Source organism: Lucilia sericata, unplaced genomic scaffold (assembly GCF_015586225.1).
Source record: "Lucilia sericata isolate MDLA Ls3-8-SP2 unplaced genomic scaffold, ASM1558622v1 Contig000947F_arrow, whole genome shotgun sequence".
Classification (NCBI taxonomy): domain Eukaryota; kingdom Metazoa; phylum Arthropoda; class Insecta; order Diptera; family Calliphoridae; genus Lucilia; species Lucilia sericata.
This window is the reverse complement of record NW_023994932.1, coordinates 12,504-37,243: the sequence shown is the minus strand read 5'-3', so window position 1 is coordinate 37,243 and position 24,740 is coordinate 12,504. Positions and strand designations below refer to the sequence as shown.

The window sequence follows — 24,740 nt, the reverse complement described above, 5'->3', positions numbered from 1 at the left end:
TGAAAATCTAGTAAAGATATTTGTAAAGTAAAATCTAAAACATAAAACTACATTACAATTAAAACATATTATTTTATTTATTTATAGTTTAAAATGAAAAATTACATTAATAATTGAAAAGATAAGGAAATCACTAGATTAATACATTTCATTTATTTTTCGTTAGGGTTGTTTTATACCCTTCACTTTCGTGAGAAGGGAATATATATAATTTTTCGACCTATAAATTCGATAAAGTCATCTTCGTCTGTCTGTTGAAATCAATTTTTTGAAGACCTCAGATATCTTTGGGTTCTAAATCTTCAATAATTCTATCTGACGTGCTTTCGAGAAATCTAGAAATTTAGAATCAGCAAAATCGGTCCATAAATAACGCAGAAATGAGTAAAAATCCGAGACATCCTCTGAAAATTTCGTCAAAAAACACTATGGTGAAGGGTATATAAAATTCGGCACAGTCGAATATAAAACTCTTGTTTTATTTATATTTATTTTAGCAATACTTAATTGGTTTTAACAGTTAACACAAAATTATACTGCAGATAATTACCTTTTTAACTATATTTAAGTGAAGTGTATTATATTTAAGAGAATTAACTGATGTAAAAAAGTTGCACAAGTTTAGTGAAAGCCCGACTTGGATACCGTCGAACATTGCAAATTCACTTAAAATAATGGATTATTTTGTAAATAGGCTTATGTATAGAAGACCATAGCTCCATTGCCCTCCGTAGAGTGTGAAGATCCAAAGATAGACATCCCTATTTTGCATTTCAATTCAAATAGAAATGTTTAGCAACTTTGGTATTCTGCATTTCGATTCGAAGCTCCGTCGCTAAAACAATAACTTACAAAACCGTAGTTACGATCATAATGCAGAATACACACAATCGTAAAGCATTGAAATTCCTTTTTTGGGATACCTTTTTCGATCTATGCAACTGAATGCGGCATCGTAAACGAAACGCAGAATATGAATGAGAGATACAAAACACTGGCCCCAATTCTGAATTTCAATTCGAATCGAAATTTTCTCCGTTTGGCAACTTTGGTATTCTGCATTTCGATTCGACTCTCCGCCATATAAACAACAACTTACAAAAACGTAGGTACGATCGTAAAGCAGAATACACATATTCGTAAAGCATTGAAACGAAATGGAATTGAAACGAAATCGAATTGCTTCTTCTTTTTCTTACGATTCAGATTTTGTTGGAATACCTTTTTTCGATCGTTGCGAAACTGAATGCGTAAACGTAATCAAAATGCAAAATAGGGGTGACTAGAGGAAAACAAAAAGAGCTTAAGTAGAGAGGAATAAAAACAGGTCAATTCGAGGGGAATCAAACTGGTAGTTTTACCTAATCGATTCCCTAAGAATAAATTGTGGGAGAATCTGAGTATTCCTATAAAACCGAGTCGATGCTAGGGATGTGTTCAGCAATTTCCTCCAGTTCGTCATGGAATATATTTCCAGATCAATATCATTCCGTCGCTTTTCAGATCGCTAGTGTCTCTGTTTGCAGGGCACTACATTCGTTAGGGAATCTGAAGGAATCTTTTTATAGCGATATCAACACTGGCAATCGTGCAGGTATCCATTTGATACTATCCGACTTTAACCCTTTTGCACACCCTTCAAACAGTCTATAGGATACAAACCAGTCGTACCTAATTGAAAATATAATTTGAGATGTTCCCGTAATGTCTTGAGTCGTAATTCTATGATCTGTAATTCCACAAGGGTAGTTGCCATAATCAAGTTGACCTACTTCGTACAGAATATTCGTGTGATTGTCTCGCGAAGGTTCGACTAATAAAGACTCAGAGTTTTAGTAGATTCCTAGCCGCCACACTCTCTCCAAAATGTTCTATGATTTCCAAGGCCGTTTGTACAATACTACTAGTAATGCCAAGAGAGACACACTTTTGAGCTTTATTGAGCATCTTCCGATAACTGTTCTTTCTCAAAACCTCTCACCAAAAAATACAACCATAAGTTGGAATAGTCCTAACAACCGATGTGTAAATCCAATATCTGGTAGCAGTCCCCAATTCTCTCCTATATAATTCTTGTATGTGTATTAATTGTAACTATTGTATCTTGACAGAAAAAAAAAAAAAAACAAAATGATATTATAAATTTGACATACAATTTTGAGCTTTTGCAAGACCATCGTTGAAATCACGACAGTTGTTCTCTGACAATATTCAAGGATTCTTTTTATATTCTTAGCTACAAAAAGATACTTAGGAAAGCTGAAAATAGTATCTTAATTGGCATTATAGGTATTATTAGAAATACACCACAAGCGGCATTGGATATCCCCTATTAAGCACTATGTATTGGGTGTGGCAGCCAGAAACCTACTAACAATTTATGAGTGAATTAGTAAAATTTTTGCAAAATAATCTCACGAAAAATCGTGTATGAAGGTCCACTTGATCAGGAGATCCCAATGGAATTTCAGATCATAGGGTTACCATTGAAAAGGAGCCTATCCCTAGACGAGAAGATTGGGGAATATACCTTCGCCATCTTCACAGAGAGGCAAAAGACCTCAAAGTCCCGTTTCTGGCTTTCTTCTTCTTCGCTAGTCCTGTATTATTAATATCTCGTGGAGGGAAAGACCTGTGGACGGTCTTCTCCCAATTATCCCTTTAGCGATCTGACTGTTATCAAGCTCATAGTCAGCCAGTAGAGATAATCTGGGTGGCATCCAGAAGGAAGGCCTTCCACGTTTAAGTCGTTCACCTTTTACCTCTACAATTCTCTAGTGAAGGTCAATAAGGGTAATGTCTCCTGATCGTGCGGATTGTCTTTACTTAGCAGTTTGATCACCTTGTCCGTCGTGTCCCTTCTATCATCCTTATTTGTTTCCTAATTCGGCATTCTATTTTAGATTCCACGAGTTCTCACATTTAGTATTAGATCCAGCCTGTAACAGTGAGAAATCTCACGATATCATTAAGCTTAGATCCAGATATCTCACCAAGGTTAGATATGAAGTAACTGCCAAGAAAACGGTTTCTTTTAACGGAAAGAGCAGGGCATTCGCAGAGAAGATGGAAGACCGTTTCTTTTTTTTCCCGGTCTTTGCAACTGCGACAGTGTTCTGTCTGCCTGGCACCCAGTGATTTTTACATGTGTCTAGGTTATTCCACCTATTTCAGCCTTTAAAAGATACAATCTGACGGTATTATTGATAAAACCTAACCGGGTTGCTACTAGAACGGCGTTGAAGATATCAAAAGCATATCCCGTCTTGGCAAGCTCTTCTGCCTGTTCAATTCCATAATAGACCCTATGCACAGGGACTCAAACAAAGGTAATGTCAGACAGGCGACCCATCTTGACGATCTTTCTTGTATTTTCTAACTAATAGGAAAGTGGTAGTACTATAAGAATTTATTAAGAGAAGTGCCGCTTGACTATCGACAAAAATTCCTATGTTGCCTTGAATATTGATGTCATGTAGTACCCTACAGGCTGACATTATCGCGAATATTTCGGCCTAAAAGACACTACAGTTGTTGGGAAAACGGTGAGATATACTTATCCCAGCTTCATTACAGAAGACACCAGAACCAAAACCACAGTTAAGTTTAGAACCATCTGTAAAGATTCTGGTGGTATATTCGCCCGGTAGGTTACACCTACACCACTCGCTCCTGGAAGGAACTCTGACTTTGAAAACCCTATAAAAATCTCTGTATTGGTTGGTTCAAGATTGGAGGTAATTTGCTTAAAATCTTAGCGTGTTCATATGTTCTTGATTTTCAACTTCCGGATGAGTTAAGCCTCGCTGCGCTGCAGGCAGATATGACGATAATATGCCGATCTATAGATAGGATGTGCAATATATTGTTCAGAGCTTCTGAAGGACTAGTTCATAGAGCACCTGTTATCCCAATGCATGCTGATCTACAACAAATTTCTTCTTAGTTGAAATCAATTATACACGAGATCCATATATAAGAATAGGACGTACTATAGCTGTGTACATCTATTTAACTATGTTGGGACTAAGTCCCCATTTCATTCGAAACTTCTTACGGCAGGTATAGTAGGCAACCGTTGCGTTTTTGACTCTGTGCTTGATGTTGAGTTTCCATGATAATTTAGAGTCTAGAATAATTCCTAGATATTTGGCATTTCCATGATAATTTAGAGTCTACAATAATTCCTAGATATTTGGCATTGTCCGATAAGGGTATTTCGCAGTTCTTTAACCGCGGCAAGATGAAGCTTGGAATTTTGGTCTTTGTTGTGAATGTATCGTCTTGCTTGGGTTTACTCCTAGGCCGCTGTCTGTGGCCCAATTATCGAATAGCACCAAAGCATTAGAAATGATATCACTAATCACGTCTGGAAACATTCCTGATAAGCAACGAAAACAGAGGGATCTCTGTTGGATTGGCCTTTGGAAAGAATTTTACTTAGTCCAGCAGAGTCCTTTGTGTTGTCTATAGATACGCAAAAACTTCGCCGTGAGGTTCTTTTTGCGACTATTATAGCTTTCTTAAATACTTTTAATTTGTCGTGATATGTCTGCCACGATTTATTATTGTAGCATGTGTTGAAGGCTCTATGTATTTCTTTACGTAGCTGAGATAGCTCCGAATTTCACCATGGAGGGAAGCTTTTCGTTGCCTTTGTGATTGTCTTAAGTATGTGTCTGAGGATTTAAATTATCCGTACTTGGAAAAATGAATGTTGGTGTGTTACCAGAATTACATATATGTACTTAGATTGTTAGTATTAACGAAATTGAATATAGACTCACCACTTTTATTAATTTCGCTTCGGGATATTAGTGGAATGAACTATATTTCAATTGATAGACTATAGCAAGGTTCATTATTTCCTCTAACATTTCATTTATTTTACAATTAGTCTATTGTTGTCAAATAACTATGCTGGGTCCCTTTAGTTTTCAACCTTGTTCCATACCACTTTCCCTTCTTTTTGCTTTACAATTTATGTTTTCTTATTCTACTGGGAATTGTAACCTGCGTTGTATAACACTTACTAACCCTATATTTTCTTATGACGTAACAGTTCGTAATTTTTCGGTATACTCTATAGAATTTAACGTCGCCGAAGTGAAATATAAATTGACTATATCTTGTAGCCTTGAGTAGTAATAAGTCTACTCAACATCAGAGGCGCTGCTGCACTATTCTAAAAATAACCGAACAATTTCAAAATTGTGCATAACCGGTCACAGGTCGATACCACGAAGGATTTTTGCAAGTCATCTTTTATAGGTTCTCGCTTAATCCGGGCTCTACGGGAAAGTACAATAGCAAAATTTATTTGTTTTTAAATAGGAAAATTCTCGAAAGCGTGTCTGACAAAATTGTTGGATCCCGAAGATACCCCCGATATCTTCAGAAAGTTAATTTCAACAAATATACAAACAGACGGACATTGCTTAATCGAATCCGCTATCTATCAGAATATACATATATACTTTATAGGGTCGGAAATTATATTAAAGAAATTACAAACGGAATGACAAACTTATATGATAGAATATTTATTACATGAATACGCATCTCGACGTGCGGGTTGTTATGATTTACACGTATTCTTTAAGTGCGTCATGCATGATGCACATTCTATGTATTAAATATTCTTTGCTTATATGCACTAAAATTTATTTTTATACCTTTCACCTTCGTGAGAAGGGTATATGTATACAAGTTTGTCATTCCGTTTGTAATTTCTATAATATAATTTTCCTACCCTATAAAGTGTATATATTCTGGAACCTTATAGATAGCGGAGTCGATTTAGCCATGCCCGCCTGACTGTCAGTCTGTCTGTCTGTGTGTATGTTGAAATCAGTTTTCAGAAGACCCCAAAATCTGCGAAGTCCGAATCTTCTATAATTCTATCAGAAAAATCGGTCCATAAATAACGGAGAGATCAGCAACAATCCGAGACAACCTCTGAAAATTTCATCACAAATTTAGATTTTTCATTCATGCTCAGACTGTAAACAAACAACAACAAATACATTGTTTATAACAGCATGACGTCACGTTACGAACGAAGCAGTGTGTAGTTATTGGCTAGAAACATGAAATTTAGTATGTAGAGTCCGGATTAGGTGCGAACAAGGGGGGACTTTTTGGTACTTTATCGTTCTACAAAAGGTACTTTTTTAATTTTCTACAATATTGAACGTAGGAACATGAAAATAGGTATGAAGAGCCCGGATTAATTGAGAGCCTATTGAACGTAGGAACATGAAATTGAGTGTGTAAAGCCCGGATAAGGTGAGAGCCTATGAAAGTGTTTTTTTTTTGTACTTTTTCGTTCTACAAAAGGTACTTTTGGATTTTTTTATAATATTGAACCTAGAAACATGAAATTAAGCATGTAGAGCCCACAGAAAGGCGACTTTTTGGAACTTTTTCGTTCTACAAAAGGTACTATTTGATTTTTTATAATATTGAACCTAGAAACATGACATTTAGCATATAGGGCCCGGATTAGGTGAGAACCTACAGAAGGGGATTTTTTGGTACTTTTTCGTTCTTCAAAAGGCACTTTTTAAAATAAATAAAATAAAACTAAGTATGTAAGGCCCGGAGTAAGTGATAACCTATAAAAGGGGATTTTTTGGTACTTTTTCGTTCTTCAAAAGGTACCTTTTGAATTTGTGAGACCCTATAAAAGGGAATTTTTTGGTACTTCTTCTTTCTACAAAAGGTACCTTTTGAATTTTCTATAATATTGAACCTAGAAACATATAATTAAGGATTAGGTGAGAACCTGTAAAAGGGGACTTTTTGGTACATTTTCGTTCTACAAAAGGTACTTTTTGAATTTTCTATAATATTGAACCTAGAAACATAAAATTAAGTATGTAGAGCCCGTATTAGGTGAGAACCTATAATGTGGACTTTTTGGTACTTTTTCATTCTACAAAAGGTACTTTTTGAATTTTCTTTAATATTGAACCTAGAATCATGAAATTTAGCATGTAGGGCCCGGATTAAGTGAGAACCTATAATGTGGACATTTTGGTACTTTTTCGTTCTCTAAAAGTTACTTTTTGAATTTTATATAATATTACACCTGAAATTAAGTATTTAGAGTGAGAACATGTAAAAAGAGACTTTTTTGTTAAGTTAATGCAGATCTGGAGGAAACTATTTTTTCTCCTTTTTATACCCTACACCACTTTAGTGGTTTGTGCTGATGTTTGTAACATACAAAACTATTCGTCCTAGACCCACCTTAAAGTATACCAATCGGCTAGAATCGTTTTCTGAGTCGATTAAGCTATGTCCGTCCGTCTGGCTGGCTGGCTGTCCATGTAAACCTTGTGCGCAAGGTACAGGTCGCAATTTTCAAGCACGAAGCCTATTGAAAATGGTTAAAATCGGTCCATTATTTCACCTAGCCCCCATAGAACAGAACCCCCCCGAAAAGGGCTTCTGAGCTCATAATTATGTTAAATATACAGATATATCGATATAATACGGCACAACTAAGTTTTATAGAAGTCTTGATGACCCTGCCAAATTTCATAAAGATTCCATTTGACCCTAGCTCCCATACAAAGTCTCCTTCAGAAAATTACTTGAATGTCCCAAATTAACTTATAAACACAAATATCGCGATGAAATTCAACACAATAAAATATTATGTAAATATAAATATATTCACAAAATTTTATCGGGCTTGGTCCATATTTGCCCCTAGCCCCCATATAAAGCCTCTTTCAGAAAATTAGTTTTTCATCCATAAATTGCTTAAATGTATCGGAACAAGGGAATATTAAAGATAAATGCTTTATTATGAAAAATAAATCACATTTAATATTCATAACTGGTGTAGGGTATCATATGGTCGGCCACGCCCGACTATGCTTTCTTACTTGTTTGTTCTGTGAATGGTTTTTATGCACATACGCAGCACCCTGATTGATCGAAAATCTATAAAAGGGGACTTTCTGATACTTTTTACAACTGGTATTTTTTTATTTTTATACCCAACACCACTATAGTGGGAAGGGTTATTATTCGTTTGTGCTGATGTTTGTAACGTATTGAAATATAACGTCCGACCGTCCGTGTGTCCATGTAAACGTTGTTATCAACAGGTCGCAATTTTCAAAATAATTTGATGAAATTTGTTTTGAGCCTATTGAAATTATTTAAAATCGGTCCGTTATTTCACCTAGCCCCCATATAACTGAACCCTCCGAAAAGGGCTTTTGTGCTCATAATTATGTATAATATAAACGTATCTCGATGAAAGTTCGCACAAATAAGTTTTATACAAGCCTTTATGACCTTCCCGAATTTCGAAATTATCGGACTTCATTTGACCCTAGCCCCCATACAAAGCCCCTTCAGAAAGTGACTTGAATATCCGCAATTCATTTATTAAATCTGTTATTGCAATAAAATTTAGCACAGACAAATATTATATAAATACAAATCTCTCCAGCCCATTTTATCGGGATCGGTCCACATTTGCTCCTATCCCCAATATAAAGCCTCTTTTAGAAAATAATTTTTCTTCAATAAATTGCTTAAATAAATCATATAAGATAAATGCTTTATTATGAAAAATAAATCACATTTAATATTCATAACTAGGGTAGGGTATCATATGGTCTGCCGGACTATACTTTCTTACTTGTTTGTAATAATTTTTATACCCACCATCAAAAAAGATGGGGGGTATATTGATTTTGTCATTCCGTTTGTAACACATCGAAATATTGGTCATAGACCCACAAAAGTATATATATTCTGGGTCCTCATTAAATTCTAAGACGATCTAGCCATGTCTGTCCGTCCGTCCGTCTGTCTGTCTGTCTGTTGAAAGCACGATAGAGTCCGAATGGAAAGAGCTAGAGGGTTGAAATTTCACATAAATATTTCTTATAGGTAAGGTTTGTTTGGTATTGAAAATGGGCAATATCGGTCCACGTTTTCGGATAGCCCCCATACAAGTGGCCCTCGAAAAGCAGCTTTAACAGCCATAACTTGTTTAAAAATACGAATATAGCGATGAAATTCGACATAAGTAAGTTTCTTGTGATCCAAAATCACTGTGCAAAATTTTATGAGGATCGGTCCATAATTGACCCTACCCCCCATATAAGGTCCCCTTCAGAAAATGACTTTAACGCTCATTACTGGCTTAAAAATTCTAGTATATAGATGAAATTCGTCATAAGTAAGTTTCATACGAGTCAAAATCTATCTAAAAAATTTTATGTTGATCGGTCCATGATTGACCCTACCCCCCATATAAGGTCCCCTTCAGAAAATTCCTTTAACGCTTATAACTGGCCTAATAATACGAATATATAGATGAAATTCGACATAAGTAAGTTTCATTCGAGTCAAACGAGGTTTGATGGTGGGTATATAAGATTCGGCATAGCCGAATATAACACTCTTACTTGTTTGTACTGGCTTCACCTTCGTAAGAAGTGTATATATATTAAAAAGTTTGTCACTCCGTTTGTAATTTCGACATTATAATTTTCCAACCACAAAAGTATATTTTGGACTCTTAAAGATAGCGGACGATTAAGCTATGTGCTTGTGTATGTTTGTTGAAATCAATTTTCTAAAGACCCCAGATATAGTCGTTATCAAAATCATCAAAAATCCCAAATTTTTGTGCATGCTTTGACAAAAAGAAAAAACAGCAACAACATTTAGTATCATATGATAAATGTTGTTCTTGTACTTAGTTTGCTTGTTTATAAAAATAGAGAAAGAGCAAGACATTACAAATAAAGTTATGTGTTGTTATTGCCAAAATCATAGATGAAGAGGATAAGTAAAAAAAAAATATTTTTGGTACTTTTTAGTTCTTCAACGAAAATTTTTTGTTTTTTCTACAATATTGAACCTAGAAACATTGCAACACGTTGCAATCATTTTCTGAGTCCATTTAGCTATGTCCGTCCGTCCATGAAAACATTATAATCAAACTACAGGTCAAAATTGAAGATAATTCAATAAAATTTGGTACATGATCTTCTACTGTCCCAGAGACCAATCCTATTGAAAATGGCTAACATTGGTCCATTATTTTACCTAGCCCCCATACAACTGAACCTCTGAATAGGGCTTGTAAACCTTGTAATCAAACTACAGTTTGCAATTTTGAAGATAATTCAATGAAATTTGGCACATGATCTTCTATGGTACCGGAGACGAAGCCTATTGAAAATGCTAACATCGCTCCATTATTTCACCTAGCCCCCATACAACTGAACCCGACGAATAGGGCTTTTAAGTTCAAAATTATGTTTAATATATATACTAGTATCTCGACAAAAAGCTGCAAAAACAAGTCCTATACTAGCCTTGATGACTCTCATGAATTTTATAATTATAGGATCTCATTTGATCATAGCCCCTATACAAAGCCCCCTTCAAAATTTGACTTAAATATCCACAATTTTATTCAACAATAAATGGCTTTAGTATATATGAGGAAAGGTACAATTCAACTTATATGCTTTATTATGAAAACTAAATTACATTTTTTTTGTAACAGATGTAGGTCGGCCTAGCCCGACTATAATTTCTTTCTTACTTGTTTGATTTTCTATTGAACCTAAAAATATCAGACATATATGTACACTATCGGACAAAATAAAGTGCAAAAGTACTCATGCTATATTCTTTCAGCGAAAAATCGGTTAAATGATTATTGAATATGGAAATTTTTTTCAAAATCATTTAGTTTATATACAATGCTACAAAAATAATAATAAAACTAAATTATTGTACTTAAAATTTTTCTGTATAACATCTAAAATTAAAATAAATTCACTTTTTTATCGGACAAAATAAAGTGTAAATTTTATATATCATTATTTAAATTTCTTGTATATCAAAATTTTTATCTATTTTGGTTATGATTTTAATATTTGTATCTACTTAAGCCATTTTGGTAATTTTATTCTCCATTATTATTCGCAACCGCCTTCCCTTCCCCTTGCTTTCCCCATATGATCATTTTCAAAAGAAATCCGTTTTTGATCACTATTTCATCGGAATTTTTTGATCAATTGAGGTCCAAAATTAATCTATTGGATTTAGGGCGATGCTTTGAGCAACTTTTTCCGATTTTTCAGTGATTTTTCCTACAGTAATGTTATTTTTTAACTTTATCAAGTGCTTAAGCTTATTATCTTGCCGAAATATAAAGTTGCCCAAGTCCATTTCGAAGGCACTGATCTTAAGATTTTACTGTAATATGATCACATAGTGTTCATTGGAGCTTTTTGAATAAATTTCACCTAGGTTCCCCACACCTAACGTTAAAAATTGGACACATACGAAGAGTCAACTGACCCATACCTTCAATCTTTCACCAACATTTTAAAACTTGAAAATTTTTTTCGATTTTAGTATTTAATGTTGTATTTTTTAGCTCAAATTTACGTAGTTGGTCAGTGAGTCCCAATTTCTACTGAAAATTTTAATATGTCGACAATGAGTGTGAGTTAAGCCCTTCAATATACAAAATTTTAAAAACAATACCTCAGGTTTTAAACATTATGGTGGAGGGCTATCGGTATTGTTACATTATTCAACTTTAAGAGCGGGAATCTTACTGAAAATGGAGTAAGCAATAACAAATGAGCAATTCGCGATCGTATTTAAAAAATTTTGATATACATAAAATTAAAATAATGATATATAAAATTTACACTTTATTTTGTCCGACAAAAAAGTGAATTTACTTTAATTTTAAATGTTATACAGAAAAATTTTAGGTGGAATAAATTTGGTTTATTGTTATTTTTGTAGCATTGTATATAAACTAAATGAATTTAAAAAAATTCCATATTCAATAATCATTTAACAGATTTTTCGATGAAATAATGTAGCATGAGCACTTTTGCACTTTACTTTGTCCGATAGTGTATGTGATGATACATTTAGTTCTTCAACTCGTAGTTCTGAAATATTTTATAATATTGAACGTAGAAACACAAAATTAAACACGCATGGTCTTGATTGAATGAAAATCTATAAAAGAGGACTTTCTAGTACTTTTTCTGTTTTTTTGTTATAAAATACTAATTAACTTTTTTTAACACATTCGCACAGCCGAACTCATGGCATAATCATTTACATCTTGATAGAACTGTTATTTTTTATTTAAATATAAAATGTAAAGTTTACCAATAATATGATATAATTAGAGAACAAAATATTAATAAAAACAAACTCCATTTTGAAATTATTTATAGCAAAAAGTTTTTCGTTTAAAATATTTATGCAAATTATTATTTTATTTTTATTATAGTTGGAAAATCATCTGGCAACACTATGTACAGATAAACGTATAAAATTTGCCATCTTGATAAAAAAAATAAAATTTATTAAATTTACCAAATATTTCATGCTAAAAATTCACAAATCATACCAGTAAAACTAGTTACATTCGTGGTGTTAATTTTTCCTAAAAATTCATAAAATTAACTTTTAAAAGACTAAAACAAATCATCCCATGTGCTCAGTTATTGCCTCTTTCCTTTTGTTACCGCTTAACAATAACAAAACAACATAAAAAATTTTTATACATAAAAAAATAAAAAACAATATTCTGCAAGTGCCTATTTTTTATATATTGTTGAAATTATTATAATAAAATTTATTACACGATGTCATATCTTTGTGGTGACTGTAATTTAAGTACCTCCGGATCTCGATGCCTACTTTGTAGATCCTGTGACACTTGGTATCACGCTGAATGTGAAGATATAACTAAAACATTGTTTACCACCTTGGATAAAAACCGCAATCTAGCGTATACCTGCAAAGCGTGTATGGATAACCCGCCTGATAACTCTGATGCAGCATTTAAATCGGAAATTCGAAAAGAATTTACAACTCTCAAGAATTCAATTAGTGACATGAAAGGCGATCAAATTGAAATCAAATCCAAAGTTGATTCAGTCATAAATGAAGTCCGTGCAGAGCTGTCCAACAGCTTAAAGGGTATAAAAGATGAAATTGCAAGCTGCAAAACTCAAATTAATTGTAATGACACCTTATATAAGTCTAAGTTTTATGAACTGGAACTTCAGAACCACGTTCTTCAACATCGTTTAAATAGAGCTGACCTAATTATAACTGGTCTTCCAACAGACTTAACTGACCTCCATTCAATTGTAAAAAACTTGTGCACCCATCTCGAAGTTAACATCGCTGTTGATGACATCCTTAACGTTATGTATATTAAAAAACATGGTGCTATACTTGTTAAATTTTGCCAAATAGCTAAACGCGATAAAGTTATTTCGGAATACTATAAATCGAAATCCCTCAAAGCGTCTGATGTTATAAATGGGGCTGCTGAAACCCGTGTTTATTTAAACGATAATTATTCATCCCTTGCTAAAAAATTACTAAAAATTTGTTGGAAACTGAAAAATGATAAGAAGATAAAGGGTTATAATATAATAAATCGTGAAACTCTTTTTGTGAAGATTACTATGCTTAATGAGGATGTTAAGTCTCTCAATTTTCACGAATGTATTAGCTATTTTAAACTAAATTACCAATAAGTATACCTAAACACCTATATCTTAATCTATTTACTGTATTTTTCCTTTTGTAATGTAAAATACCGTAAGCTTATATTTTTTATTTTTTATATTAAGATGGCTCTTTTCATATTGAAAATGTTTAAAATTACAAATAACTTTTATATATCACTTTTTGGCTCCCACTAATATATGTGTATTGTCGTGAATGCGATGTCTCTTAATGGTAATCTTGGTCCTATAGCCGGGGATAAATCAATGTTAAACAAATGCCTTTCATCTTCGTCTGAAGTTATGAATATTGGTCATATTAATGCCCAGAGTCTTTGCCCCTCTGCATCCAGCACAAAATTAGATGAATTTAAATGTTTTTTCTACAATAGTCTTCTTGACATCATTGGAGTTTCAGAAACTTGGTTTAAACCTCACTTAATATCCCAATCGTTGACACTTTCCGGTTATAATCTTGTAAGAAATGATCGTATCAGGAATACTACTTCGAATAATAGTGGCCCAACCAGAGGTGGCGGCGTTTGCCTTTACATATCTAATAAACTTCGTTACCGCATACTCTTTCGTGCTGAACAATATGGAGTTTGTGAGTCTTTATTTGTCGAAGTTTTTGGAAATGGAACCTCTGTAATTGTTGGTGTTGTATATTTACCCGGCGGCGACATTAATGCATTTGAAAGTATCCATAATAACTTATTTGATCAATACAATAATATTATTGTTATGGGAGATTTTAACCATAATCTTTTTGATATTGTTAAATCACGCAATTTACGTTCTTTAATTTCTAGATGTGGCCTTCACTGTATACACAATTGCCTACCTACACATATTTTCCCACCTAATAATGCTACTTCTTTGCTAGACTACTTTCTCCTGAGTCAACCATCTTCTGTTGTTTACAAAAACCAGATACAAATTCCATTTTTTTCATCTTACCATAGTTTCATCTTTCTATGCATTAAATTTCCCTCTCAATTACGTAGTACCTGGATTGAATTTAAGGATTACAATCGCCTGAATTTTGAGAACATAAGTGAGTATTTTAGTCAATTTAATACATCTCCTATTTTCAATACTAACAATGTTGATCTTCAATTATCTACCTTAGATAGTTTAATTGAAGGACTTCATAATTTAGTACCAACGACAAAAATTTTATCTAATTCAAATAATTCTAAATGGATGAACTCGAGTGAAATTTTACAAACCAGATCAAAAAGAGATCACGCTTATCGTGCCTATCGTAGAAATCCTAATAGTGTAAATTGGTCTACTTACTGCAAATTACGTAATAAAACTAAATCTGTGATCAGAAAAGCACGTCGGAAATATGGTGAAACTTTGTTCAGTGTAACTGATAATAGTACATTATGGAATAGAATACGTAAAATGGGTATCGTTGATTCGAAAAAATCTGAATGCAATGATTTAGACGTGGAAGAAATAGCTAATGTTTTTTTGGACAATCTCAGGCAGGACAATACCGGAAACCTTGAATTTGACAACTTTGAAGACATTGCCAATTCGTTTTCTTTTATTCCTGTTACAGAATATGACATATTAATCGCTTTAAATTCAATTAAATCTAACTCTACAGGTCATGACAAAATTCCTATTAAATTTATAAAGATAATCTTTCCTCTCATTTCCCCTATACTTTTGTATCTTACAAACACTATTTTCACCTGTTCTAAGTTTCCAACCTCCTGGAAATTAGGCCGAGTCGTACCAATCCCAAAAAACGGAAAATTTGATAAAGAAAACTTACGACCCATAAGCATTTTACCTGCTATGTCCAAAATAATAGAAAATATAATGAAAAAGCAAATATTTGATTATTGTGCACAATATTCTTTAATCCACCCTAGTCAATTTGCATTCCAACGTAATCTCAACTCTACGTCTTTACTATTATCTCTCACCGAATCTATTAGAACCAAATTAGATAGCCAAAGAAATTGTACGTTAATTTCACTAGATCTCAGTAAAGCTTTTGATCGCATAAATCATGCCACTCTTGTAGATAAGCTCAGAAGATACTTTAATTTTTCAAAACCGGCATGTAAATTAATATACTCCTACCTTTCAGGACGGTCGCAGTACGTTTCCTTCAATGGTTATAACTCTAGTATTAGTAATGTAACTTCTGGCGTAGCTCAAGGGTCCGTACTGGGTCCCATATTTTTTCTCACATATTTAAATGACTGTATCTCGCTTTTTAATAACAGCTTTTGCCAATCCTTTATATTTGCTGATGATATATTTTTATTGTTTTCAGATAAGTACGACAATATGGAAAATTTTGAGATAAATTTGAATGTTCACCTTAACTCAATATCTAGTTGGATGTATACAAATAGTCTTGAGATAAATCCAACTAAGACAAAGGCCTTAAGTTTTAATTTAACTAACCGAACTTTTTCATTTCCAAGAATATCTATTAACGGACAGGCAATTTTATTTGTGGAATCTCTCAGATGCCTCGGTGTAATTATTGATTCTAAGTTAAATTTTAATGAACATATCAATTTAATTGCTAATAAAACTTGTCTTATTTTAAGAAGACTTTACTCGTTAAGAGCGTTTACTCCCAAACATGTAAGGAGCCGACTTGCCTTTTCACTTATCATGTCCCGAATTAACTATTGTCTCGAAGTTTTTTCAGCAACGTGGTCTTATAATCTTAATATTATTGAAGCAACTGTTCGAAAGGTAATTCGTTATGTATTTAATTTAAGAGCTCTAGAGCATGATCGTACTTCGATGCTCACTCCAGTATTCTTGAAATGTAGTTTTAATAATTATATTAATCTACGTATTTTACTTTATTTCTACAAGGTTATAAAATCCGGTAAACCAATATCACTTGTAAATCAATTTTCATTCATAAACTCAACACGAAATATTCAAATTTTTATTCCTCTGGGACATCTTTCTGTGTTTGATCGATCTTTTGTAAAAAGAATCCATCATACTTGGAGCTTACTACCCAACCATCTCAAACAATTTTCTTATTCTTCTCATACTTATAAGAAGAAACTCTTAGATTTTTTTAATGAAAATCAGTAGCATGATTAGACATTGTTTTTAACCTACATCAACCTTTGGTTATAGGATTATTATTATTATTTCTTGATATTTAATTTTTGACAATACATACATATATGGCTGGGGAGCCAAATCGACTTTTCTAGTATAGTTATCTGTCTCGCTCATGGTTATTTGTCACGGGCTTGTACAATAAATTTTTACTACAATATTTGTTCTACAAGCTCTGATAAATTCTTATGAATATGACAGTATATATATACCTATATATATATATATCTAATGATTACTGTATCTTATTTTGTATTTATATAAAATTAATTAATCTATTACATAGTTATTAATCTTACAATACATATTTTATTGGCCATGAAGGCTTTCTTTGTATTGATATTAATAAATAAATAAAAAATAAAATAAATAAAAAATCAAATGATGATAATATCAAAGTATATGATGATGTACCAAATTCTGCAGTCGATTTACAAGTTAAAGATAAGGTAATGTACAAATTTAAATTATTTTTTTTTAACTAATAACTGATACCATAAATTATTTTGATGAACAGTTTTTGCGTAAGTTGAACCGCCAAGAGCGTGTTGTGGAAGAAGTTAAATTGGTATTAAAACCACGTTTCAATAAGAAACAAATCACTAAGGATGATTATAAAGAAATTATGCGACGCGCTGTGCCGAAGGTAAAATTTGACTATAATTTTGAATATTTGAATATTTTTTGCTAAAACAAAAAAATCTCTTAAATTTCTAGATTTGTCACAGCAAATCGGGTGAAATTAATCCATTTAAGATTAAAAAGTTAATTGAGGCCTATGTGAAAAAGTTTCGAGCTAAACACAAGAAATTGAATATTGTCAATACGGGACAGGTCAGCAGTGCTGTCAAGTGTGCTGCTTATTTGAAAAAGCTGTAAAAGTCGACAGACATACACAAAGCGAAAATAGTTAAGAAGTTAAAAAGTAATAATATTAAACCAACAACTTTAAACACGTTTAACTCAATTATGTATAAAATGTAAGTGGAAATTATAAGAAAATTTATACATAATGAAATGTTTTAAAAATTTTCCAAATTTTTTTTCTTTTAGTTAAAAACTTCGCCACTTCTCACAGAAAATATTTAAAAATAATGGATAACAAACAACACAACTTTTCTATATTTTACAACACACATGTTTGAATATAGAACTATTCTAGCCGTAGTTTAGTAGCTCTTAAGTCATCATAAACTTTTTATTACATATTTTCGTACACATAAATATTTTATTCTGAATTTGAAGTTATTTTCATTAAAATCTGCAAAAATTTGTCGTTTTGTCTTTTGTCGCTTGCTTTTAATATAATTTAATTATTTATGCTTGATATTTATTATATAATTATAACTGAATGCGAAAAAAATCACTATAATATACATTACTGTTTTAATTTTAATATAATAAAATATTTCGGTTTTATTAAAAAAAACCGAAAAAATAATTATAATAATTGGTTGAAATTGAGAGCATTATAAAAGAATTATAATAATATTTTATAGTTTAGTTATTTTGTTTTAATTTTCTCTCTCATTTTTTTCTTTCTCTTTGATTTAATTTGATATATTTTAATAACGAATTTCATTTGTTTTAACAGTTTACTCCCATAGTTAAGTTCGCAGCAATAAATAATAAAATTATCAAATTTCAATTAAAAAAAATTTTTAACATAAAATAAAAACTAAAATTTTAGATCTTTAACATGCATACAATACATATTTAATTGTGTAATGAATAGTAATTATGGAATAATAAAAAACTATTAATAATAAAAAATGTTTCGTTTTCATCTTTGTACATGACTTTAAGCGACTAACAAATAGCGAAACTATTGAACCCGTATGTATTATTAAGTTTTGAGAAGATGAAAGGTCTATCGAATATCTTTCTTTTGATATACATTCAGACTTCATTTTATGCGATTAATTCGTTTCGTAGAATCCAAATAAAATGGTACACTAGCTCTATACAAAATTCACTAATTGGGTTTTAAAGAAAAAAACGCTTAAATTCAAATAAAACCCTTAGAAGTCGAACAAAATCATATACAAAAAATCAAAACTAAATACGATATCCAAATAATGAAGAATATACATACAACTTCGGTAAGTCGGTTGCCCAGTCACTGCTTGGATTCGGATGCAACGAATAAGCATGGGAAGAAAAATTGATCCAAAAAATAAAAACAAAGATGTAGGAGGAGCGAACGGAAGAAACTAACAATATGACGAAATGGTAGCTAATGTGTAGCGTCTGGGAGATAGCTTTAACATCCGGCGTGGACCACGACATCAATGAGGTGTCCACTCATGGTCGGAGATCAGATACATCCCCCGATACTGATCAAATCAAGGGGAACCGAAGTAGTTTCTCGGAAGAAGGTCGTCCCAGTGATGGCAAATAAAACTTTCAAATTGTACAAAACATTTAGAATTATACTTCAGTCAGTAGACTAAACAATATATGTATGTATTAGTTAGTAGATTAGTCAATGAAGAGTTCACTATTCCATAGACTAGACAACTTACTAGTCCGTAGACAGCTTACTAGTGTACAGACTAGACAATACATATACTAAATAAGAAATTAGTCTATAGACTAGTCAATGGACTAATACAATAGACTAATCTATAGAATATTCTGTAGACCATATAAGATACTAGTCTAATTATTGTACCAATTATGCCAACCCTGGGTCGTCCACATGACGAGAAGGTAATCTCTTTCTAAGGTTTGCCCAAGTTACTTGCTATAAAGATTGAATTCTACTATTGTTCTTACTCACGAGACCTTATTGATGAGATACGTTTCCTTAAAAGAGGTCAATATATTTTGCTTTAAAGACACATAGTTTTTATATTTTATTTCCCAATATTGATTATTTGCTTAGAAAATAATTAACAACAAAATAAGCGAAGAATGCTAAGAGCTGCTTTAACGACCACTAAATCCCCCTTCAAAACGAATACAAAATAATTGCAAATTATTTAAAATTCTTTGAATAGACTAGATGATATTTCTATAACGAATCAGATTTATTTAATTTCCAACTTCTTGGTGGTTTTAACATATTCACATTGTAAATATTATTAAAAAGAAAATTTACTTAAAATCTCTTATAACACTGTCACATCGAGCCGAAACAAATATAAAGATAATCTGGAAAATACTTCTTAACACAAGGTACTTATTTTTGTAAATTAAAACACAATTGATTTTCAAAATTATCTGGCACATGATGAAGGGTACGTTTGCCCAAGAATTGAAGCAACAAGTTGTTTACTCTATGCACTACGGCACATGACAAATGCAACATTCCAAAGAGACAACAATTGTATGTTAATTAGATTTGAAAATGCAGAAATGTGGCCAATGTAACTAAAGAAGCCAAACAAAACACACAAATAATAAAAATGCTACTAGTAAACAGTTGAAAATTGGCCAAAAATCATTGTTAAAACTATTGGGATTATATTAAGAAAAATTTTGAATTTTTACGATTAACCATAACTTAAATAATAATAAAAATGGACGATTATGATGAACAAGGTAGGTGTAATATTACATTTTGTCATATAATGTTATAATGACAGCAAAGAAAATAAAATGAAGGAAGTGTATCAAATATGGCTCGCAAGGAAGCCTCACCCTCCAAGGCAGGCTGTAAAGTGGGAGGATGGCGTTATGAGGACTCAACACGTTACATAGGCGAGTGGAATCAACGAGGACAAAAGCATGGTTTAGGTCATTTAGTATTTGCTGATGGCACTCGTTATGATGGACAATTTTTCGAGGGTATGAGTCATGGTTTGGGCTGTATGTGGTTTGCAGATGGAGCCAAGTAAGCTAGTATTATCAAGATAACAAATATTTGTTATATATATTTTTTTTTTTTTGAATATTTCATAGATATGAGGGAGAATTTATGAACGGTTGGTTTCATGGTCATGGCATATTTTGGCGAGCCGATGGCATGAAATTTGAAGGTGAATTCCGTGGTGGCAAAATCTGGGGCCATGGTTTGGTAACATTTCAAGATTTTTCACATGGCTTCCCACGAAACGAAGGCTATTTCCAAGACTGTCGTCTGCTGCGTAAACGTCGCTGTCCAGAAGTAGTACAAAAAGCCCAAAAATGTGCTCTAATGGCTAGATCTCAATGTGAACATCCTTATTAACAGAAAACAAGTGTAATGAAATCAATAAAAAAAATATTAAAAAAACAAATTTGATCTTAAATTAAAACTTTATTACAAAAGTATAGTTTTAGTTTTATATTAAAAAAATATTTAAACTATGTATTTCTTTTTAGAAGTTGATTATTTTACAAGCTTAATAGAAAAATAAAGAAACTTAAGTTTTTAAACAAAAGATAAAATGTCAAGATATAGCGTTAGAGTAAAAAATTATGAGGAATTGGGAGCACCCACTAAATACCAAGCATTGCGCGCTTGTACAGCAGCATTACGTACTAAACGTTTGGGATCATCTAAAGCGGAGGCCAAATCCAGCACTACATCCATTTTGTAGGGCAATAAAACAAATGTGGGATATTTTGTAATATCATACAACAAGTTTAGGGACAATACACGTACTTGCTAAAAAAAAACAATGAAAATTAATGTTAAATCATAAAAATGCTTTAATAATTACGTGCTCACCATAGCATTATTGAATTTTGATAACTTTAAACAGGCAGGTATTAAATGATTCAAATGTCCGCGGTAATATTCATCCTGTTGTTTAATGAAATTCTCACAGATTTTCAAAGCTATACATAAAGTATGAGCATTAGACGAATCCAAACATTTAAATATAATGGGTCCAATCTATAGATAATAATAATTAATATTATTTGAAAGTTAACAGTTTAATAAATAATAAAAACCTTTTCCAAATTCATTTTTAATACCGCATGTGGTGTAGTCTTTATCACGTATATAAAGGCCGTCAAATGATGTTCACAATATGTTTCTAGTTTATGTCCCAATTTGTTTAAAATCAGGTGGAAGAACTTTTGTTTAAACAAAAATTTAACAACTGGTAAATGCAATTGTGGATATTCGGCTGAAATGATATCAAATGCTAAAGTGGCTGCTCCAGCCAAAGAGGCATGATCTAAAAGTTCTGCCAGCTATAAAAGAAAGTATATAACAAACTACACATATGTATATTTATAAAGGTTGTATTTTACTTACTGCTTCCACAATTTCAGCTGCATCATCTGAACCACGCACTACTAAACCCCGGGCCAACCAAGATAAGGCTTCGACAGCTTTTTTGTTCTCTTTTCTAATGGCCTCTTTAAGGCTGGTTATAATACGTCTTACAATACCACGGTTATGCTCCGTATAATCGATTTTATTCACCAAACTACACATCAAATGATGAGCTACCTCGCGCACATGTTCATCTTCCGACATTAAAGATAATTGCGTCAAATCATCCATTAAACGTTCGAAATGATCATCCAAACTGATGTCCTTATTAAGGAAACCCAATAAACCTTTAGCTATATATAAATCAGCGGTTAGTTGTAAATTTAGACTATATAAATACTCTGTTGCCACCATAAATTGTTCAGAAACTGCCAATGTTCTTATTATTAAACTGAGACTTTGTGAAATTTCCGCCAGTACCTGAGAGTCGAGTTGTTTATTGTTTTGTGCTAAATGTACCAGTTTACTGATCAATTCGCTATTGTGCTGTAGATCTTCTATGAAACGTTCATCTTCATTTTGTAGCAATTTATTAAGAGCCTTTAGAGCCAAAAGACGCACATCATTGCTAATGGTTTCATCACCAAACGATTGTTTGTACAATAAATCCATAATGCGTTCGGTAAAAGCCATTTGTCGGATTAACGGCAAAAGATTGGATAGTACTTTTTCCTTAACAAAATTGTTATAGTTAGCAAAATTGTTAATGCAGCCATCAATACAATTTGATTGTAATTCAATGGGTTGTAAAGCGCCTAAACGTTCCAACAACGTTTGGGTTTGTTCCAAATCAATAGAGTCGTGAGTTAGTAATTGCATTAATACCTTATACACTAGAGCTCGGTTAGCTTCATTAATGATGGGGGCTGATTCTATTAACACACCTATAGCAGCTTTTAGTAAATCTTGATTTACTTTTTCTTTAGTACACGTTTCAAATGATCTTAATTTCTGGATAGCAAGAGCATGTAATTGGGCACACACCTGCGAATTCACGGCCTTAATAACAGTTTCTCCTTTGGCGGTAACAATGCAAAATAGTTGCTCTATTATATTAAAAATACGTATGAATTGTTCATCATCTTCGGTAGCAGAGGGTTCTTGCAATTTTAATAAGAATGTATTAAGAATTTTTTCACTGGCAAATACCGGATCACCAGCTACACAAACCAAAGCAATTAAAGATGCTGGATTAAATAGACGATGTTTTACATCGCTTAAGTGGGTTAATATGGTGCCCAAAATCATTGTTTGATAATTATGACTAATGGTAGTTTTTGCTTCAGCAGTAGCTTGCTCCAGAATACAACGTAAGGCGCGTAAGGCTAATGCAACTACATCTTTATTGTCACTGCCCGGAAATACCTCCGATTTGAGAGCAGTCCAAATTTGTTCGAAATGTTCTTCTAAACTTTCACATGGAAACTTTAAGGCAGCTTGGTACTGCAATTAAAATTTTTTTCAAGTAAATGCTAGCTTTATATACATATGTATATTAACACTTACCAGTAATTCCAGTGAATCACATTTCGCCACTATCAGTTCACTTTCAAGTTTTTCCAAAGCTAACGTTACACACCATTCGACAAAATCTACTGAGGCCACTAGACATTTGGTTAATTTGTTCGATAAATTTTCTCTGGTTATGGTATCGGGATCATTTTTGGACGGATTAAAGTCAATGGGAAAGTAACAGGCAAATATTTCAAACATTTCTTCGCTTAAATGCAACAATGGATATGTGGCTATGAAATCGGGCATAAAACTGTAAATGAAATCCAAATTTCTAGGATCACGTTCTCCATCAATTGAACTAATGATCCCATATATAAAATCACCAGACATTGCCTTTAGTTCTAAAGAAATAAAATATTATTTCATTTATCCTACAAACTTCTTCACAATAACTCACCTTCTACAAATGTTTCAGATATAAACTTAAAAATGGTGAATAATCTATAACGATCACTTCTTAATTGTGACTGACAGGTGGTATGTAGGAAAAAACTTTGTAATATCACCACTACTCCCTTACCGGGAAACATTTTCATATGAATTAAAGCATCTATGCCTTCTATAATGGCCGGTATAACATTGTGATGATCTTTTAGACGGGCAGCATAGAAATTAGCTAATACTTCACATTGTTCGGCATTTAGTTGATCTTTAGGTAAATTGGCTAATACACGAGAAAAAAGCCAAGTACCCTGGACACGTTGTTCCACATTGCTCGAGGTTAAAGCAAAGTTAAGTTGTTCACATAGATTAACAATTTCATAGGATTTGTTTTGTATGTCTGCAAAGGAAAAGAATTAAAATTTAATTTCATAATTTAGTATTATATTCCTTATCACACTAGCTGCTGGTACCTTTTGCTATTTGTTCGGCAGCGTTTTTTAAAGATTTATCACTTTTAATTGCTTCCTCTAGGGAAACTTGTGTTAAAGGAACCATTGTTTAAATTGTTTATTATTGTAGTATGGTATTCACTTTATTTATAGTTAAAGAACAAAAGAAATTATTCCTTGTTTTAAATGGTCAATGCACGCGAATAAAGGACACAAAAAAAATTAATTTTTATATACAATGTATTTGTTGTTGTGGTTGTAGATGTCAAGTAATGTCATTTGATTTTAAATAGACATCTCTGTTTTTATTGTTTATTATTTTCTCCCTCTTCTTACTGCTGAGAGATGCCACATTGTTTGTAACAATTATATGAAAAAATTCAGTTTTCTGAACGTACATTACTATTAATTCATAATATGAAATAGTTTAGAAATACAAACAATTGTATATTTTTATTTTTTTTACTTTTATTACTTCAAATCTTAAAAGATTTTTGTCTGGTT

General features: G+C 32.3%; 4 protein-coding genes across 4 annotated transcripts in view; 3 read left to right on the top strand and 1 right to left on the bottom strand.

Annotated features, from left to right (window-relative positions):
* The window catches only part of LOC119609195, a 40,575-nt gene extending 22,817 nt beyond the window's left edge, over nucleotides 1-17,758 (top strand). Inside the window, exons 4-7 of the mRNA XM_037963906.1 lie at nucleotides 17,047-17,122; nucleotides 17,191-17,319; nucleotides 17,391-17,653; nucleotides 17,727-17,758. Coding sequence (XP_037819834.1) covers nucleotides 17,047-17,122; nucleotides 17,191-17,319; nucleotides 17,391-17,552 — 367 coding nt within the window. The 3' untranslated portion in view covers nucleotides 17,553-17,653; nucleotides 17,727-17,758. The remainder of the gene's footprint in view (nucleotides 1-17,046; nucleotides 17,123-17,190; nucleotides 17,320-17,390; nucleotides 17,654-17,726) is intronic.
* On the top strand, nucleotides 13,726-17,032 carry LOC119609196. The gene is made up of 2 exons (XM_037963907.1): nucleotides 13,726-14,607; nucleotides 15,853-17,032. The coding sequence occupies exons 1-2, from the start codon at nucleotides 13,752-13,754 to the stop codon at nucleotides 16,641-16,643; spliced, it is 1,647 nt and encodes a 548-aa protein (XP_037819835.1). The 5' UTR covers nucleotides 13,726-13,751; the 3' UTR covers nucleotides 16,644-17,032.
* Nucleotides 17,759-20,037: 2,279 nt separating the features above from the next.
* Nucleotides 20,038-20,910, top strand: LOC119609190 (MORN repeat-containing protein 4 homolog). The gene is made up of 3 exons (XM_037963900.1): nucleotides 20,038-20,219; nucleotides 20,283-20,511; nucleotides 20,580-20,910. Exons 1-3 carry the CDS (start codon nucleotides 20,198-20,200, stop codon nucleotides 20,845-20,847), a joined length of 519 nt encoding a protein of 172 aa, XP_037819828.1. The 5' UTR covers nucleotides 20,038-20,197; the 3' UTR covers nucleotides 20,848-20,910.
* Nucleotides 20,897-24,507, bottom strand: LOC119609189 (MMS19 nucleotide excision repair protein homolog). Its single transcript, XM_037963899.1, has 7 exons — nucleotides 24,258-24,507; nucleotides 23,801-24,184; nucleotides 23,395-23,744; nucleotides 21,868-23,331; nucleotides 21,558-21,803; nucleotides 21,331-21,498; nucleotides 20,897-21,267 (listed from the first exon to the last, which is right to left on the bottom strand). The coding sequence occupies exons 1-7, from the start codon at nucleotides 24,340-24,342 to the stop codon at nucleotides 21,076-21,078; spliced, it is 2,889 nt and encodes a 962-aa protein (XP_037819827.1). The 5' UTR covers nucleotides 24,343-24,507; the 3' UTR covers nucleotides 20,897-21,075.
* Nucleotides 24,508-24,740: the final 233 nt, after the last annotated feature.